Raw genomic sequence first — 18,172 nt, forward strand, 5'->3', positions numbered from 1 at the left:
ATATGATCAGCCTCCCAAATGTTTGATGGCCAATTAAGTTTTTATTACCTGAAAGCAACTTAAATCATAACTTGTTTATTGTTCACACATCTGTCTATATTTTTGATCATTACATAATCTGAATTCTTTAAAATGGATCCATTTTATCAATCTGTATTGGTAGCGTATTTCAAATTAAGATTACCCAACCAGAAAATAGTGAGTTTTTGCAATCCAAAGAAATAATTAAGTTTTCTTTTGTCAAAACTGTAAATATGTCTGATGAGACATAGATAGACCACTGCGGGCGATAGAGCAAACCAAACTCTTTCTCAAGTACAGCTAGTTAAAATCAGATATCTTCTAATGAAATGTATCTTTGGAAATGAACTTAAGCAGATAGCAGGTTCTTATTAATAAATCCTAAACAGTTGAAGTTGAGGTTTGCAAAGAAAATTAGACAGCATTTTGCACTGCAGTCATCTGCTGGGGAAAAGAAAGCACTGGTAAAGTTCCAGATCATACAAATGCTCTTAAGTATCTTGTCCATTGCTTTCCGAGTTGACAATCATTTGCAAAACAGCCAATGGAGCAACACATGGGCACGTAGACCATGTTTATATCTTACCATATAACCCAGACTTTTGTTCTTCCCTGTTTCTGATTAACTGTTCAGCTTTTGGTGGGGGTATCTCATGTGCAGTGGATGTTCACTGAAGTAAGCTGAGTTAACCATTTCTTAGGTTCCTTGTTTGCAGTGTGAAATGCATTCTTCACTCATCATGAATGGTCATGGTATTCATTTGTAGTTTTTTGTATATGTGTACAAGTTTAAGTAAGTTGCTTCTCTAGAGGTTCTGAAACATTAATGACTGTGGGAGCCAAGCAATCCAATACAGACTGTTTTTTGTATCTTAAATTTTTGTGTGGAAATGAACTCTCACTTATATACAGTAATTCCTCTGTATCCTCAAGGGTCCTATTCCTGAGTACCCCCACCAGTGATGAAATTCATGAGTGTTCTGCTCATTTCAAAACAAGTTTTAAAAAATTGGCTAAAAATAGCAGATAGGTTGAATTTTGATACATATTTTTTGCCATGGACGGGTGGAATTCACAACTTGTGATTTTGTGGATACTGAGGATTTACTATAATTTTTTTTAATACATGCCAGCACAGTACCATATCCTCAATAAAAGCATAAGAAGGTAGAAATGAAGAACTTCCCATTTCGTTCATTCTCATCATTTCCTGTCAGGACTGATTCAGATCATTTTCCTTCGCCAAGTTCATACTACTGATTTCAATGCAAAAGTTATGCAAAAATTTCTCATTTTGCAATAATTACTATATGCTGTACTAAATACAACTATTCATAAATTGGAGTTTTAAGTATGGGAATGTATTTATTTAACTTTATCTTTATTCTTTCTGCCTACAGATATTGATTTGTAGCAATTTTCAACAACTAAAAACATTCTGTATTTTGTTTACTATGAAAACCAATTGATATTCCATAGTTTCTGCATCTAGCACCTAACCCTGTATCTAAAAGCACTTTTATTCTTCATTATCTTTCTATTATTTTCTATTTATGCTAATTGTAACAGCTGTATTTTGTATAGTGTAACTCAGCTATTGGACTTGTCACTTGTCTAACAGTTTGCGTTCTCTAGCACCTTAAGTGGCTTTGCAACTATTGTTCTATAATTGTTTTCGATATTTCATTTGATTCTTGACATACATTAAGGTTTTATTCTTTAATCTATTATGCAATCCAATTTGCTATTTTGTTTTCCCCATTACTTTACATATCTTGTTATAGAATATATTTGACCTTGGATCACTGCCATTTTGTTCTTGTTGACAAGATAGAAAATGATTTTAGAAAAGGGTTTCAAATTTATGCCTGGTAACATCAAGCATGTAAAACTAAAGAAGTGGTTCATAATGTGTAAGGAAAAGAAAAACATTAGTTCTTAAAATGGAAGAATATGAAATTTTGTAAGTATGTTTTGTGATGCTTTCATGTTTGCATTTGCTTATCTTACCCACTCATTATGTTTGCCTCCTGATCCTTTCTACAAAATAACTGGACCTGTTCTTCATAGCTCTACCCACCCCAATGTTTCACTTCCCAAACCCCTAATCATCCCATCAGTGTAACTTTCCTCCTCCCTTTTCTCAGGTGTACTGTCAAGCAGTGATAGTCAATCACATTTTGTCCTTACAACTTGCCATGTGTTAACCCATCCTAAATTTCACTCCTTTTCCATGCTGTCGCCACAGTGAGGAGAACCTTCCATCAGTTCCAATTGTATGTTGTTTAAGTTGTTGCTACATATGAATTTAAAATAGTTAAGGGTAGAAGGGTTTAATATCTCACTTCGTTTCAGCTTTTTGCTTCAAAGGTAGTTTCAACTCTCTGTATTGTGTTCTCCATCACTGCGAAGGCAAAGAGTTGGGTCTTGAATCCTCCCCAGCCAGAACAGGAATCAAACCCTCTGCTGTTGGCTCCAATCATATCTACACTTTGCATCCAACTGAGCCAATTGGCCCCAGAAGTGTCAGAGTTTACATATATGTTGTTGTCCAGAGCTATGAATAGTGTTAGATGCTCTAATTTACCTTCTATCACATGGCTGTACAGGAATTTCTCCTACTCTTACTGCCTGCCATTGGCAGATATTGGAAAGGATACAAATTGATCAACCTGTTTTGGCTGCATTATGAATGGATTTTTCTTTGCCATCAAGTCTTGGATTGGGACTTGAACCCTGAGCCTCTAGCTCAGATACTATCCAATGTAGCACAAGGCCTCATCTTAGTTTACTGTAAGTGGAATTTGCCAAAGGATTGTTTGGCATTGAATGGATTAAGTCTCTGCCCCTTAAAGTGGTCCACGCTATTAATAATTGCAGTGCAGCTACTTCATTATGGAGCTTCTACTGGGAGGCAAGGGTTTGAGAGGTAATGAAGGCTTTGGAAACCTCTTTCTCCTCCTTATCATACTGGTCTATCAGGTCTACCTAAAGCACAACGACTGTCTTCTCACCAACTCTTTCCTGCAACTGCTTTCTATGCCTGCTGCTCTCATTTTAGCACTTATGCCTTTGCATAAGTTTCTCACTGCAACTAACTTCTGAAAAAATATTGATCCTGTTCTTGATCTTGTTCCCGAAACCAGATTCAGGTGCTTTGAGATTTTTTTTTTAAATCCTTGGATGTTCAAAGAACAACCGCCCCAATTTACCCAAATCTTGTCATGCTATCCTTGTGGTTTCTTATCCCAAGAGCACTCTTGCACTACATTCATACTATATCACTCTTTGTGTTCCATCATGCTAAAAGTTCAGACCTCAAGCCACTACCACAATGCCAGGACTCAAAGACCCTTCCCCCTGATAATCTTGAATGGCAATATCCATCACCTGATGCCATTATTTACATAGATTTTATCCAGCTTCCTATCACTGCTGACTCAAACCAACTCATCTTTCCTCAATACTTATTTCCTTCTATATTCCAGCAACATGAAAGACCGTCCCTATTATCCTTGAAAATCCTGAAATTTCTAAGAAGGAAAATTCAGGTTAATTATATTTAAAAGGGATAAATAAATAAAACTCTGACTAATATCTTTCATGAAAAATATGAATATTTACTGCTTCCCTGCAACTCCAAGTGGAGGTGTAGCCTGCAGCTCCTTTATGCCCCATATTCTCTCACTGTCCAAACCAAAAGGCAGATGAAGAGAAATAGAAAACAGACAAGGAATCAAACATTCCATTATTCTAGTGATTCATTTTCTTTTCCTTTGCTAAATATTTTATATTTTCATACTTCAAATTCCTGTTCAGACTTCACTGCCACATTTGTAGAGAGAAGAAACTTACTTTGCATCTCATAAACTCCAGAACCTCTGACTGAATAAAACAGAATAAATAACTGCAGTTGGCACCTAAAACTTGAGCTATTAATTTCTGAATTTACAAAGTTGATTTTTATTTCCTTGCCTCCCTGTTTCTCAGTATTAACTGGGCATATCAGGAAGGAAATTGCAGCCAAAAGATGTTGCCAACTTATTGCTGAAGGTTGTTTCAATTTTCAGATGGGCCTCAATTTTGGTTTCAGGTGGGAGCCTTAGCTGCCAATGAGTGACTAACTGCAGTGCTCCACCGCACTGTTAAGACCCTGACAAATATTGCCAATCAACACATTGGAATTTAGAAGAATGAGAGGTGATCTCATTGAAGCCTATAGGATTCTTAAGGGGCTTGACAGGGTACATGCGGAGAGGATGTTTCCCCTGTTGGGATAGACTAGGACCAGAAAGCATAGTCTGGAAATAAATTTAAGACTGAGATGAGGAAGCATTTCTTCTCTGAGACTTGTGAATCTTTGGAGTTTCTTGCTGCTGAGGACTGTGAAGGCAGAGTCCTTGTTTATATTTAAGGCTGAGATAGATTCTTGGTTAGTAAGGATTGTGGGTAAAGGGCAAGATGCAAGGAGTGTCAGATCAGCTATTAACCTATTGAATGGTGCAGCAGGGTCACTGGGTCAAATGGCTTACTCCTGTTCGTATTTCTTATGGTCTTTACGTGACTGTTGCTCCCTCAACTTGCTCGTAAAACACAGATGTTCTGTTTGGGAGGCAGCCATAGAGTCATACCGCACAGAAACAGACCCTTCTGTCCAACTGATCCATGCCAACCAAACATTCCAATCTGACCTAGTTCCATTTGCCAGCATTTGGCCTGTATCTCTCTAAACCGCTTCCTCTTCATATACTCACCCAGATGCCTCTTAAATATTGCAATTATACTAACCTTCACCACTTTCTTTGGTAACTTGTTCCATACGTGCACCATCCTCTGTATGAAAAGTAACCCTTCAGGTCCTTTGTAAATCTTTTTCCCCTTTCATCTTAAATCTATGCCTTCAAGGTTTGGACTCCCCCATCTTAGGAAAAAGACCTTGGCTATTCACCCTATCCATGCCCCTCATGATTTTATAAACCTTGAAGGTAACCCCTCAGTCCCTGACACTCCAGGGAAAAATGCTCCAGCCTATTCTGCCCCTCCCTATTACTTAAACCCTCCAGTCCCAACAATATCCATATGAATCTTTTCTTCACCCTCTCAAGTTTAACAACATGCTTCATACAGAATGGTGACCAGAATTGTATGCAGTATTCCCAACAGTGACCTCACCAATGTTGTGTACAGCCACAATATGACTTCCCAAGCCACTTGCAGCTACTTAAAGGATCGTATGCTGCATTCATGCAAGACTGGAAGCAAGTTTGTATGACTTTTTCCTTATTACTTAGGACATTTATGCCTTAAGTTTATAAGTCTTCACTGTTTTCTTTACTGTCAAAGAGCTGCTTCCCCTGCTGCACCAAATTTCGCATGCTCCACTGCAACGTTGCCATTGTACTCGCTATCCCTAATAAGGTCCACTACAGTTTCTAGAACACTGACCTGCTGCCCGTAAACTGCAAAACTAAAGCTAACAGCTCACTTTACATGCTTAATTATTCTGTAAAATCTATGGAACTTGCTGATACCATCTTTAGGTTGATCGAGTATGCATAACTTTTACTTACTCACTTGCTGCCAGAAATGAAAATCCCTTTGCCCATTGCTTAGTTAATGGTAGGTAGACTTTACGAATAACTGGTTTTATACTACATCATCTTTACAAAACAGTACATTTCTGACACCATATGAAGAGCTATGAAGGTATTATTTGAATCAAACTGTAGCTTAATCAGTGTCATCAAATTTAATTGGCTTTTGAATTCACTGCACCTCTCTGAGCATGACATCAATTACATTTTGTACTCTGAAAACAACAGCTTTGTGTTAGCCGCTGAATTATACATTCTGCATTATGTTATATAATGGTCTTCTGTTTATTCAAGTGTATCATCTGGCTTATCATGAGCAGTCCAATGACATTTACTCGGATACAGAAACTGATCTCTCATGGTGTTGTGGGTGATACAGCAATGTTTTGCTATATAATGTGCAAGGTCCTTAATTAAAAATGACAAAATAATGGGAATAGGCAAAATTTCTGGTAAAGGGTACAATGTGATATTTGACAGCATTTCATGGAGAATTTTGTGGGTTGGAGAACTTGAGTGCATTTGCACTTTAGAAGAACTGGTCTGAGTTACTGATATTTGGCAACGTGATTGTAGGCCCCTAAGCTTTGTGCAATTAATGTCTCGGAATTGGATGGTATAGGAGTGAGATCTTGGCTTGTCGCGGCATTTGGAGGGATTTTGTTCTTTTATAGATTAGAAAAGCAAATGTTTGTTTTGTGGCTTGTAATCTTGGGTTTGTGAGTAGTTTTGTGGAAGTGGAGTGGCATTCAGGGATTTAATAAAACTGAATTTGAAGTATAAGGCTTTTGCAGAAGGTGAACCCAAGTGTAATTGAGAAGAAGGTGAGTGATATTGTGATAGAAAATTCTTCTGAAGTTTTAGAAATTGAACAGGCCTGATAAGTATACTTCACAGCTGTGTTGAGTATTAATGGAGACCTGAAGAGTGGCCGTTGTAATATTCTTTTAAAAAAGACACAGACAGAATTGATCTGGTAATTGCAGGATAGCTTGTTTAATGTATGTGGTAGGAAACCTATTGAAGTCTTAATTTAAGGATGAAATTACCACATCTAGATATAACAAAGTTAGAGACAGTCACCCTGATTTCAGAAGGGACCAATGTCACAGTTCTTTGTGAAGAGAGAATAACTCACATCCTGACAAGTCAATGGCAATCATCTACAAGGCACAAGTCAGGAGTGTGTTGGAATGCTGTCCATTTGCCTGGATCAGTGCAACTCCAACAATCAAAAGGGTTGGCACCATCGAGGACCAAAGGAGCCTGCTTGATTATGAACCAATCTAGCATCTTCAAGGTTCATTACTTCCACCACTCTTGAGCACTTTCAACAGAATGTACCATCTTCAAGATCCACTCACCACAGCACCTTCAATAGCACTTTCTAAACTGTAGATCCTACTATCTAGAAGAACCAGGCCAGCAGATACATAGGATCGCCGCCATTTGCAACATTCTCTCCATGTCACACGCCATCCTAAATTGGAATTATATTACCTTTACCTTAGTGGCACTGGGTCAAAATCCTGGGACCACCCTCCCTAACTGCATTGTCAGTGTACCTACACCATATAGATGTCAGTGGTTCAAGAAGGTATTTCACTACCACTTTCTTGAGACAGTTGCAGATTGACTGGGCAAGCATTTATTGCCTAGATCCCATGAATAAACAAAAAAAAGATAATATGTAGATATCATAGGCATGATCATTGGAAGAAGCGTAGAATATTTTGCCAGCTTGGATTTTAGGATGGTCATTAGCAAGATAACTCCACTGGAGATTTTTGGGGAAGCTTATTAGAAACTGAACTCAAAGGTATTGAAACTGATTCAAAAACTGTTTTGAAGAGATAAAATACAGAATAGGGGTTAAGGATATTTAGTGGAGTGGTTGGAAGAAGATGATAATATTATGAGTTCAGTTCAGGGACTTTTTGTGTAAGCCATGTGTATCAATATTAACAATTTGGATATCTCAGATCTGTAGAACGGTTACAGTAGAGAAGAATCCCATTTTGCTGTGTCTGTTCACTGCAAGAGCTATGTATCTTGTGCCTCTCATCTTCCTATCCCTGTAGCCTGCACATTTTTCCTCTTCAGGAATTATGTTGTTTGCATTTTAAAATCATGGTTTAATCTTCCACCATGCCGAGGCAGTGCATTCCAGATTCTCACAACTGTGTATAGACCTAGAAGGAGTATAGAACATAGAGCATAGAACATTACAGCATATTACAGGCCCTTCAGCCCTCCATGATCTGCCAACCTGTGAAATCAATCTGAAGCCCATCTAACCTACACTATTCCATTATCATGCATATGTTTATTCAATGACCATTTATGACCTCAAAATTTGCAGCTGGGGCCAAAATACAAGTAACAGTCTGTTCTTTCAGAGAACAAAGTACTTTCCAATGGGTTTATTAATATTACACAATATTAAGAACGGAAAAAATTGCTTAAAAAGGAGCAAGTGGAATTCATTGTCAGTCAGGATGAGGCAATGGATTTTGATTTATTAAAATAAAATGTTAATTGTATTCTGAAGAATGATTGGTCCTGTGCAGCACAGGGGACCTCAAGGAAACAGACTTAAAGAACACTGAAGGGAAATTTATGATGAAAACCAAAAATGATGAAAATGCTCAGATTGATGACCATTCATCAGAACTTGAGCTGTTTCACTCTCCATAGACGCTTTTTATTTCAGATTCAATTCCTGCAGAATTTTGCTTTTGTATTAAACACAGCGTAATACAAAATGTCAATTCAGGCTCTTCTCATGAAGTCACGATGTTTGTTTTCACAGGTGATCTTAGTGGCTTAGTTTTCAGGATCTAATGTGCACTTTTCATCATTTTGAATAGGAAAGTGAACTAATGAGATAGAATTCTTGCTGCTAAATAGCCCTGTTATAGAAACATAAAAACAAGGAAGATAGTAACAGAAAGTGGTTGTTTGGCCCTTTGAGCCTGCTTCGCCATTCATCATGATCATGGCTGACCATCCAACTCCGTAGCCTAATCCTGCTTTCTCCTCATAACCTTTGATCCCATTTGTCCCAAATGCTGCATCTAGCCACCTCTTGAATATATTTAATGTTTTGGCATCACCTACTTCCTGTGATAATGAATTCCATAGGCTCACCACTCTTTAGATGAAGAAATGTCTCTGTCCCAACTGTGACCCAAGTTCTGTACACACCATCGGGAATATCCTTTCTGCATCTGCCCTGTCTAATCCTGTTAAAATGTTATAAGTCTGTATGAGACCCCCTCATTCATCTGAACTCCAGTGAAAACAATCCCAACCTAATTAATCTCTCAAACATCAGTTCTGCAACTCCTCAGAATCAGCCTGGTAAAACCTTAGCTGCACCCCCTTGAAAGCAAGACCATCCTTCCTCAGAAAAGGAGACCAGAACTGCACACAATATTCTAGGTGTGGCCTCACCAAGGCCCTGTGTAACTGCAGCAAAACATTGCTGTTCCTGTATGCAAAATCTCTTGCAATGAAGGCCAAAATACAAGGTGCCTTCCTTACTACCTGCTGCATCTTCGTGCTTACCATCAGTGATTGGTGCACAAGGATGCCCGGGTTCTGTTGCACACTCCCTTCTCCCAAATTACAGCCATTCAAGTAGTAATCTGGCTTCTTGTTTTTGCTTCCAAAGTGAATAACCTCACATTTATTCAAATTATATTGCATCTGCCATTGATTTGTCTACTCAGCCAACCTGTCCAGATCATGCTGAATGATCTCTACATTCTTGTTACAGTTCACCCTCCCACCCAACCTGGTATCATCTGCAAACTTTGAGAAGTTTCAATTTGTACCTTCATCCAAACCATTATATGAATAGCTGGAGTCTCAGCACTGATCCCTGTTGAACCCCACTAGTTACTGCCTGGCAATTTGAAAAGTACCCATTGATTCCTACTCTTTGTTTCCTCTCTCTCAACCAGTTTTCTACCCATCTCAATACACTTACCCCAATCCCATGCACTTTAATCTTGCACAATAATCTCTTATGCGGGTCTTTGTCAAATGCTTTCTGAAAGCCCAAATATATCACACCAACTGGCTCCCCCTTGTCAACTCTGCTAATAACATCTGCATGGAATTCCAACAGACTTGTCAAGCATGATTTTTCCCCTTCATAAATCCACTTTGACTTCATCTGATCCTGCCACTTCTTTCTAAATGCTCCACTATAAAGTCCTTGAGAATTTTCCCCACTACCAATGTTAGGCTCACTGGTCTGTAATTCCTTGTTTTCTTTCTACCTCTCTTTTTAAATATTGGAGTGATATATCTCTGAGAGATGAGATACAACTGTTCCTCTCCCAATTTTACTTCTTTCTGTTCACCTCAGGTGACCTTGGGTACAAGAGGCTGGTAATAGTTCTCCTTTATTGTCATAGGTTAGTGGGCATCCAAAAAATTAATTTCCTTTGCCTTTGTAAGATCGGGTGTTGGGCGGGGTGGTGGTGGCAGGCGGGCGGGGGAATGGAGGAGGAGGGGGGAGGCGGGATTAAAAGTGCATAGTTCCTCAGAAAATGAAGTAATTCATGCCCCTATGCAGCAACATTTTATAACACCTAGATTTGGATTGATAAGTAGCAAGAAGCAGCTGTACTACACCGATACTGGTTGATGACCATGTCCATCTCCCACTGTTGTAACATAGAACGGTATTACTATAGCTAAAAGCCCCGACATCAACTTGGAGGACTGGTGAGCACCACAGGGTAACTTTGAGTTCAACATTGACCAGAAGCTCAATTGGACGAGCCACACAAGTAATCTGGCTACTAGCCCAAATCAGTGAATGGTTAACATGTGCAAATGGCTCACCTCCTAATTGCCTCGTCTTGTAGATCACGCTAACGGAAAGAAGCAGCCAATTGGATACAACATTGGCTATATTGTTGGAGAGAGAAGGTTGTTTTTTGGATTGGAGACCTGTGACCAGCAGTGTTCCACAGGGATCAGTCCTGGATCCACTTTTGTTTTTCATTTAAATAAATGATGAGGATGAGAATATAGGAGGCATGGTTATTAAGCTTGCAGATGACGCCAAAATTGGTCGTATGGTAGACAGTGAAGAAAATTAGCTAAGATTACAAAGAGATCTTGGTCCATCAGATCCGTGGACCGAGGAGTGGCTGAGGTATTACATTTTGACGAAACAAACAATGGCAGGACTTAGGCAATTAATGGTAGGGCCCTGGATAACTATGTGGAACAGAGTAACCTAGGAGTTCAGGTACACAATTCTTTGAAATTTGCATCGAAAGTTGATGGGGTGTTAAGGAAGATGTTTAGCATGCTCGCCTTTATTGCTCAGACCTTTTGAGTATAGGAGTTGGGACATCATGTTGAGGCTGTACAGGACAGTAGTGAGGCTTCTTCTGGAGTACTGTGTGCAGTTCTGATCACCTTGTTATAAGAAGGATATTATTAGAGAAGGTTCAGAAAGGATTTACCAGCTGTTTCTGGGAATGGAGGGTTTGAAATATAAAATAGACTGGAAAAGCTGGGACATTTTTTCTCTGCAGCGTAGGAGGTTGAAGGGGGTGATCTTATTGAGGTTTATAAAATACAAGGGTCATAGATAAGGAGAATGACAAGATCTTTCCCCTAGGTAGGCGAGTTCAAAACTAGGGGGCATATTTTTAAGGTGCGAGGAGAAAGTTTTAAGAAGGATATGAGAAGGAATATCTTTACACAGAGTGTGGTTTGTGTGTGGAACAAACTAACAGAGAAATTTGTGGATGCAGGTACAGTTATAATGTTTAAAAATCATTTTGATAAGTTCATAAATAGGAAAAGTTTAGAGAGATAATAGGAACTGCAGATACTGGAGAATCCGAGATAACAAGGTATAGAGCTAGATGAACACAGCAGGCTGAGCAGCATCAGAGGAGCAGGAAAGCTGACGTTTCGGGCCTAGATTTCTGGTGCAGGGTCTAGGCCCAAAACATCAACTTTCCTGCTCCTAAGATGCTGCTTCGCCTGCTGTGTTCATCCAGCTGTACACGTTGTTATCGAAGGTTTAGAGGGATATGAGCCAAGGGTGGGCAGATGGGTGTAGTTGAGTTTGGGAACATGATCGATGTGGACTGTTTGGATTGACAGTTCTGTTTGCATTCTGTATGACTCTGACTCTTAATCAAAAAAGTGTGATGAATACACTCCACTTGCTTGAGTGGGTACAACTGCAAGAATACTCAAGCTAGACACCATCTGGGATGTACAGTCTTCATGATTTCACATTGTTCATTGTCTGAACATCCACTCCCTCAACCATGGTTGCTGTGTATACTATTGGCAGGATACATTGCAACAGTTTGCCAAAGTTGCTTCAACAGGACCTCCCAAACTTGTGATCTCTTCCACTAATGAAACAGAATTTACAGCAGGGAACCAAAGATATTGGCTTCTGGCCCCTAATTTTTTTATTGGAGACATGTCAGCTCTGCCAGTACTGGACTGGGATTTTAGTGTTGCGAGATTGACAGATCACCGTTGCAAGTAATGTGTCAGTATGAACCCATCAGTTCAACTTTTATACATGTACTTTGAACACATCTGGATACGAGTTGTAGTGTTTTGGCCATTAGCTGAACTGGTCCCAATTTGCCAAGAGCATATTGCGTATAATCTACTTTTCCGACAAATTGTGTAGCAAACTGAAAACCTGGAGGATTGATGACCACAGCAGTTTAACTTAGGATGTTCAAGACTTTTATTCCCTTTGGAGTGGATTCCAGGCCATAATGTTTCATAATAAATATGAATGTAATAACAAACAGAACTTTTAAAGAAAGTCTTGCATTTTTATTGAGATAAAAATGCACTGTCCATAGGGTTTCTCAAATGCTCTAGCCCAAGGTCTGTTGTTTGCTACATAGACAGTACAGTATATTAATTCTTTTGCATCATGTTTATCACCGATGCTGTTGTAAGAGATTTAGCAAAAACAAATTACACTATTTCCTCTATTACTTAGAAGCCCTGTGGAGCTGTGAAACACACACACTCTATCACATTACTTGTTACTAATGCCTTTTTCTATTATCTCATTGGATTGTTCTTTTACTAGTTATCTGAGTATCTATTTTCAGTAGATGGCACCCTGCTTTGTACAGTGCAAAACTGTACAGAAGCAAATGAAGCAGCTGGTATGTAATTACATGTTATGAAGAGACATGTTATTTAAAAATATAAAACACGATTTGCTGCTAAGTTGCATAGAAAGGGGAGTGTAAGGATCACTGATTTACAGTTAATAAAGTTATGTTCTCAACAATTTCAGACATCAATAAAAATGTGCAGTTTTTCATAACATTGTTTTGTTCAGACATCTTTATTTTCATGGCACTTAATAAAATTACATGAAGTAGGCACGTTTAACCAACATCAAATATAGCGTTCTCATTTTTTTGTGCTTAGAGTTTGCTAATGTATCGTGTGAGCTATCTGTTTCAAAGTTCCCTTCCTATTGTTTGTGCACTAAGGAAAACAAAAATCTGTTTTTGCAAAATGCTTATGTTGTTTAGATATAAAGGAAGGCCATCATATTGCACTAAGGTGTTGAAAGTTTTCAGGCAGGTGAACTGGACTATTAGGAGCTATGTAAGCGAAAGTACAAGCGTTAGGCTATTTTTTCTGACTTATTCACCTTGTTCAAAATTTTAAATAACTTACATTAAAAATTATTAAGATGTACACATTGCCTTACGTCAATTCTTTTGGCCTGATTAATGTTCAATATTTTAGTCTCATTGAGTTGATCCTTTTTGTGTTCTATTGAGCTTGTGTAACTAACAAAAGAATTGAAGAAGATATTTATTTACTTTGCTGATTATCTTGTCTGTTTTCCTGAAAACAGTAAATACTTGCAGGAACACAGTTGGATGGTTCTTAGGAATCCTCTGGTGCCTCACCAAATGGCCATTATTTACATGTTAGTTTTAAAGCAAGTGTTAGAATAGTGTTCAATTACAAGAGCCAATTAAGTCCTACCCTTGCATCGACATATGTGAATTTCCTGCAGAAGTCACTGAATAACAGGATTTCATGGTCAATTTTGTCCTCCTTAGACTTGTTCATTTGAGCCATTGTGTTGGAGCTGAAATATGGATGCAGTTTTTGTATTTTTTTTCAGCGGAGTCACAGTGGAAAAACCATTCAATGTTGTACTTGCTGTAAGGTTATCCTTTAAACCAGGCCATGTGTAACTTTGGAGTGTTATACTGACTTTACTTGAATGTGATTAGAGACAATATTGCATGGCCCACCTGTATGTCTTAAACACATGTACGGAGTGCTACTTTTTGGTGTTCTTCTGGAGATAGTTTATTACTTCTAATCAGCTTCTCTAGGTTGGTTTAAAAAAAAAGCCCATTATACCCAGATTTAGTTTGAGATATTATGGGGAAGTTGTTTTTAAAAAATGTCGTCATGATGAGAAATCATAAAACTGCCACTGGTATAAAGTGAAACAAAGCGCTGGCATTTCCTCCAGTAGCAGCCTGCACTGGCAGCTTTATACTGTTTTGGCACTGTGCGCACAAAATGTTGGTCTAGCACCAATGCCAAAGATAAGATACAAAGACAGCTTAAGTCAGTGAACATTTATTAGTAGTTTGCGATACAAAACCCCTTATAAATTGCACCCTCCTGGGAGCAGTTGCAATCTGCGTTTTATATTCTGTCAAGTACAGTATTTAGCAAATACATATGTTTCGGTAGCTTTAGATAAATGTTCTGTCTGCACCTAAGCAGACTTAATGTGCAATTTACACCAACTGCTAGTTACATACATCAAGCAAAATGTTTATTAACAACAGGAAGTGGTGCTATTACACTTAAAATTAGGATATTAATATGCATTGATGCTGACCCAGCTATGCAGTTAGAATTCATACACTCTGCTATGTAACAAGATTGAAGAATAGTTCAGATCAATACCACTAATTTATTACATGATTAGGAGAATTTTTCCTTACTGTTCCAGAGCACTAACGATGTGTACTACCAAGTAGAATGTGTGCATAGTAACAATGTTAATATTTGTATAGTCTGTAGCTTTCTTAAACACTGAAATCAGTGCAAAATGTGAAAATGTAAGTGTGTATGTGAAATGTATAAAATTTTCTCCAAAAATCTCTGGACTTCATGAAAAGTGAGTAGGTGCTTTCCTGTCAAATAATAGAATATACTGCTTATTGAGTATATTTTAACACAAATTAATGAGGGAATAACTTTAATCAATTTGGGAAGCTATATTTTGATGTGGTATGTGCATTTATTGTTGTTGAGTCATTGTTTTAGAAAAACAATGCTGCAAAATGGGTATTTTGAGCTGATTTCCTATACATTACTGAGGTGGATTAAAAAAAGGTTGATCAGAATATATTTTTTCTAGACTGCCATAAGGGCTGATTATTCTGCTAAAGCTGTTGCATTATAATCTGACTTTTATAGACATATGGTGTGTTTTTCATTTACACAGCACGTTCACTAATGAAAAATGTCTACTCTCTCCTGCAGCCTGTGTGGTATCCATACCACAATAAAGAGGGTGAATTACTGCATCAAGCATCCAAAGACTCTGACCCGGACCTAAACTCCAAAACCTGTGAATTCTGTCAGGCAGTCTTCCCAGCAGGCACCATAACTAAGGAAGAGTTCCTCAGGCATCTTAATTCACACTTTATTGCTAAAAATGGATTTTAATGCTTGCATGTTTCCACAGTGAGATGAATCATAAAATCCCTACAGTGTAGAAGCAGGCCATTAGGTCCATCAGTCCACATGGACCCTCTGCAAAGCATCCCGTCCAGACCCACTCTTTCCCTGTAACCCTGCATTTTCCATGGCTAATTCACCTAGTCGGCACATGTCTGGACACAATGAGCAGTTTAGCACAGCCAATCCACCTACCTACAGATCTTGGGAATGTGAGATGAAACCAGAACAGCTGAAGGAAACCCACACAGACAATTGTGAGAGGCTGGAATTGATCCTGAGACCCTGGTGCTGTGAGGCAGTAGTGCTAACCACTAAGCCACCATGCTGCCCCTGAAGAAGTCTGACTTATGGATATAACATGTATTCAGATTGTAAAGATAGTTTTGGTCATGTGAAATTGTAAATATCAAAAGGATATTTGTAAAGGTTAGGCCAATAGCATTTTTTTTTGGTAAAGTGTTTGGTTGTTCAATAAGTTTATCTATTTATTCATTGTTTTCAGCATATGTATTAACAAAAGTTAATTTGAAGCCAATATTCCTATTGTAAGAGGACCATTGTGTGAACTGGAATTTTAATTTTTCTAATTAGTTTATCCAAATCAGTATTAAAAATGAACAAGTCAGTGGAATTCTGGTATTGAAAAGCAAATGAATTAGATAGAATAATTGTTATAAACACTGCAGGCGTTTTACATATTTTTTTCCGAAGAATTGTTATAAGATAACATCTTTTTCTTGTTTTTAACCTGTGCTGCAATTTCTGGCCATCTTTCATATTTTTTCACTTAGTGTCAACATCAAAATATTTCGCTATTCTACCAAAATATACCTTAACCTAAACCTCTCAACTGAAACTATTATTGTACTCTTGAGATATTTTCACATACTGTTTGAAGTCATTGATGCTGTCAGTTTAATTACAGTTAGAGAATTAGGAATAGTTTTACCTTAACGAGCCTTCAAAGTTTAAGTTGCTAAGACTGTCAAAGTAATTCCTGATAGCCATCAAAGAGAGTTGTTTGCCACATTGCGTTAAATTGTTGGCTAGGTGAATGCTAAATATCACACACAAAGAAATATTGGCCAAGATTTTCCCACTTGTTTTGAGACCCTGATGTGGGACTAAATGATGTCCGTAGTCCGCACTTGCCAGGAGCCAGACTAGCAGAGCTATTTTTCTTGAGGCAACCTCCTAATTGATCGCAGATTCCTGATTATGCTGATTCAATCAGTGGATTAGCAATTCTCGAGCCTTGGCAGCCTTCCCAGGAATGGTAGGCCTTGCTGAGGCAGCTGGGAGATTGGGAGGGCACCCTCAAAATAGAAACACCCTCAGAAATATAAATTATGAAATATTTCAGAGGGAGAAGATGGGTCCTTGACATCAGAGGGGAAACCCCTTCCATTTGGATTGTTGGGGCTGTGCATGGAGGTGTAAAAGTCTTTCCTACCCTGGACCCCTGTTTGGTTAATGAAAACTCTGGCTTTGATGGTCCACAAGCCTCTATAAAGTGTAAACCCCCCAAAAATCATATAATCTTACATTTTAACTTGCTTTATGAAGCACAGGATTAGGTGTTACGTTTCTTCTGTTTTTTTTTCAGTGCCTAAATTGCAATTGTTTTCTAATGCCAGAGTTTTGCAGGTTCTGATTACATTCTTTCTGATCAATTCAATTCCAGTCAAATGTTTGCTGCACCAAGTGATGCTAACATTTTTTTTATCATTTGTGCTTCAAATTTTCCCACAAATAAGAATTAACCCTTTAATGTTTTCCAAATGCCTATAATATTTTAAGATAATGAAATGATTTGTCTAAAATGTGACTCATTTCTTTTCCAAAGAAGCATTCAGACCTTTATCTAAGATGCGGAAATATGTAATCTAAGCTACATGTGTCATTTAATTCTTCATATTGGGCAATTTGTACTGTTCCTTGATTTTTTTTGTTGGAGTCTTAAAGTTGGATTCGTCATTAGCAATCAGTTTTAATGCCTTGACTGCTATGAAACTATAGTCGGTTTAAAATACTGTCCATGTCTGTTGGACATCATATAGTCTATCTCAATGTTTTATTCTTAATGTATATAATTATTTTTATATGTGTACAGCAATGTTGTGTTTTAACAATAAGTTGTCGGGAAAGCTATGCAGGTAAAATATTTCAACCATTGTGGACTGTAAAATTAGGAATTTTTCAATTGAGTGCAAATCTTCAAGCAAAAATAAAGTGATATCCAAAATGGCTTTCTACCTGGACATGTTTGGAGTGTTTAAATTGCGATAATATAATTGATGCTTTTTTTTCTATTTTGAGTTGCTCAATTGAAAATGTTTGTAAGTGTGGAGTGACATGAGAAATTATTTAATTTTACGGTTGAACTGTGGACGGCTATCGCGTTTAAAAAGTATCAGCTTAGGGAAAGGGAAAAACTGCATATTTCTTCTAAATTGATTAATTAAAAATGAAGTACAAATAACTGGATTTTCTATAGTAGTATATTTTTTCACTCTAGTCTGATGCATGTAACTCCCTCCTAACTCCCCCCAAAGCCCGTCTACCATCTATCAGGCATAAGTCAGAAGCACAAGAGAATAGTCTCTATTTGTCCGAATGAGTGCAGCTCCAAATTTCAGGAAGCTTCTATCACCATCCAGGAAAGATCAGTCTGCTGGATTAGCACCCCATTCACCACCCTGAACATTCACTCCCCGCATCACAAATACACAGTGGCAGCAGTGTGTGCCACCTCGAAGGTGCGTTGCTGCAACTCAGCAAATCTGCTTCAA

The 18,172-nt window shown here is 38.0% G+C and overlaps 1 protein-coding gene across 8 annotated transcripts in view; it reads left to right on the forward strand.

Annotated features, from left to right (window-relative positions):
* LOC125453791 (TRAF family member-associated NF-kappa-B activator-like) overlaps window positions 1-17,822 on the forward strand; it is a 76,484-nt gene extending 58,662 nt beyond the window's left edge. For all 8 annotated transcript variants that reach the window (XM_048533732.2, XM_048533728.2, XM_048533729.2 and 5 more), the window contains one exon: window positions 15,180-17,822. In XM_048533732.2, the coding sequence (XP_048389689.1) occupies window positions 15,180-15,365 (186 nt within the window). In that variant the 3' untranslated portion in view covers window positions 15,366-17,822. The remainder of the gene's footprint in view (window positions 1-15,179) is intronic.
* The last annotated feature ends 350 nt before the right edge of the window (window positions 17,823-18,172 follow it).

Source organism: Stegostoma tigrinum, chromosome 7 (assembly GCF_030684315.1).
Source record: "Stegostoma tigrinum isolate sSteTig4 chromosome 7, sSteTig4.hap1, whole genome shotgun sequence".
NCBI classification, from domain to species: Eukaryota; Metazoa; Chordata; class Chondrichthyes; order Orectolobiformes; family Stegostomatidae; genus Stegostoma; species Stegostoma tigrinum.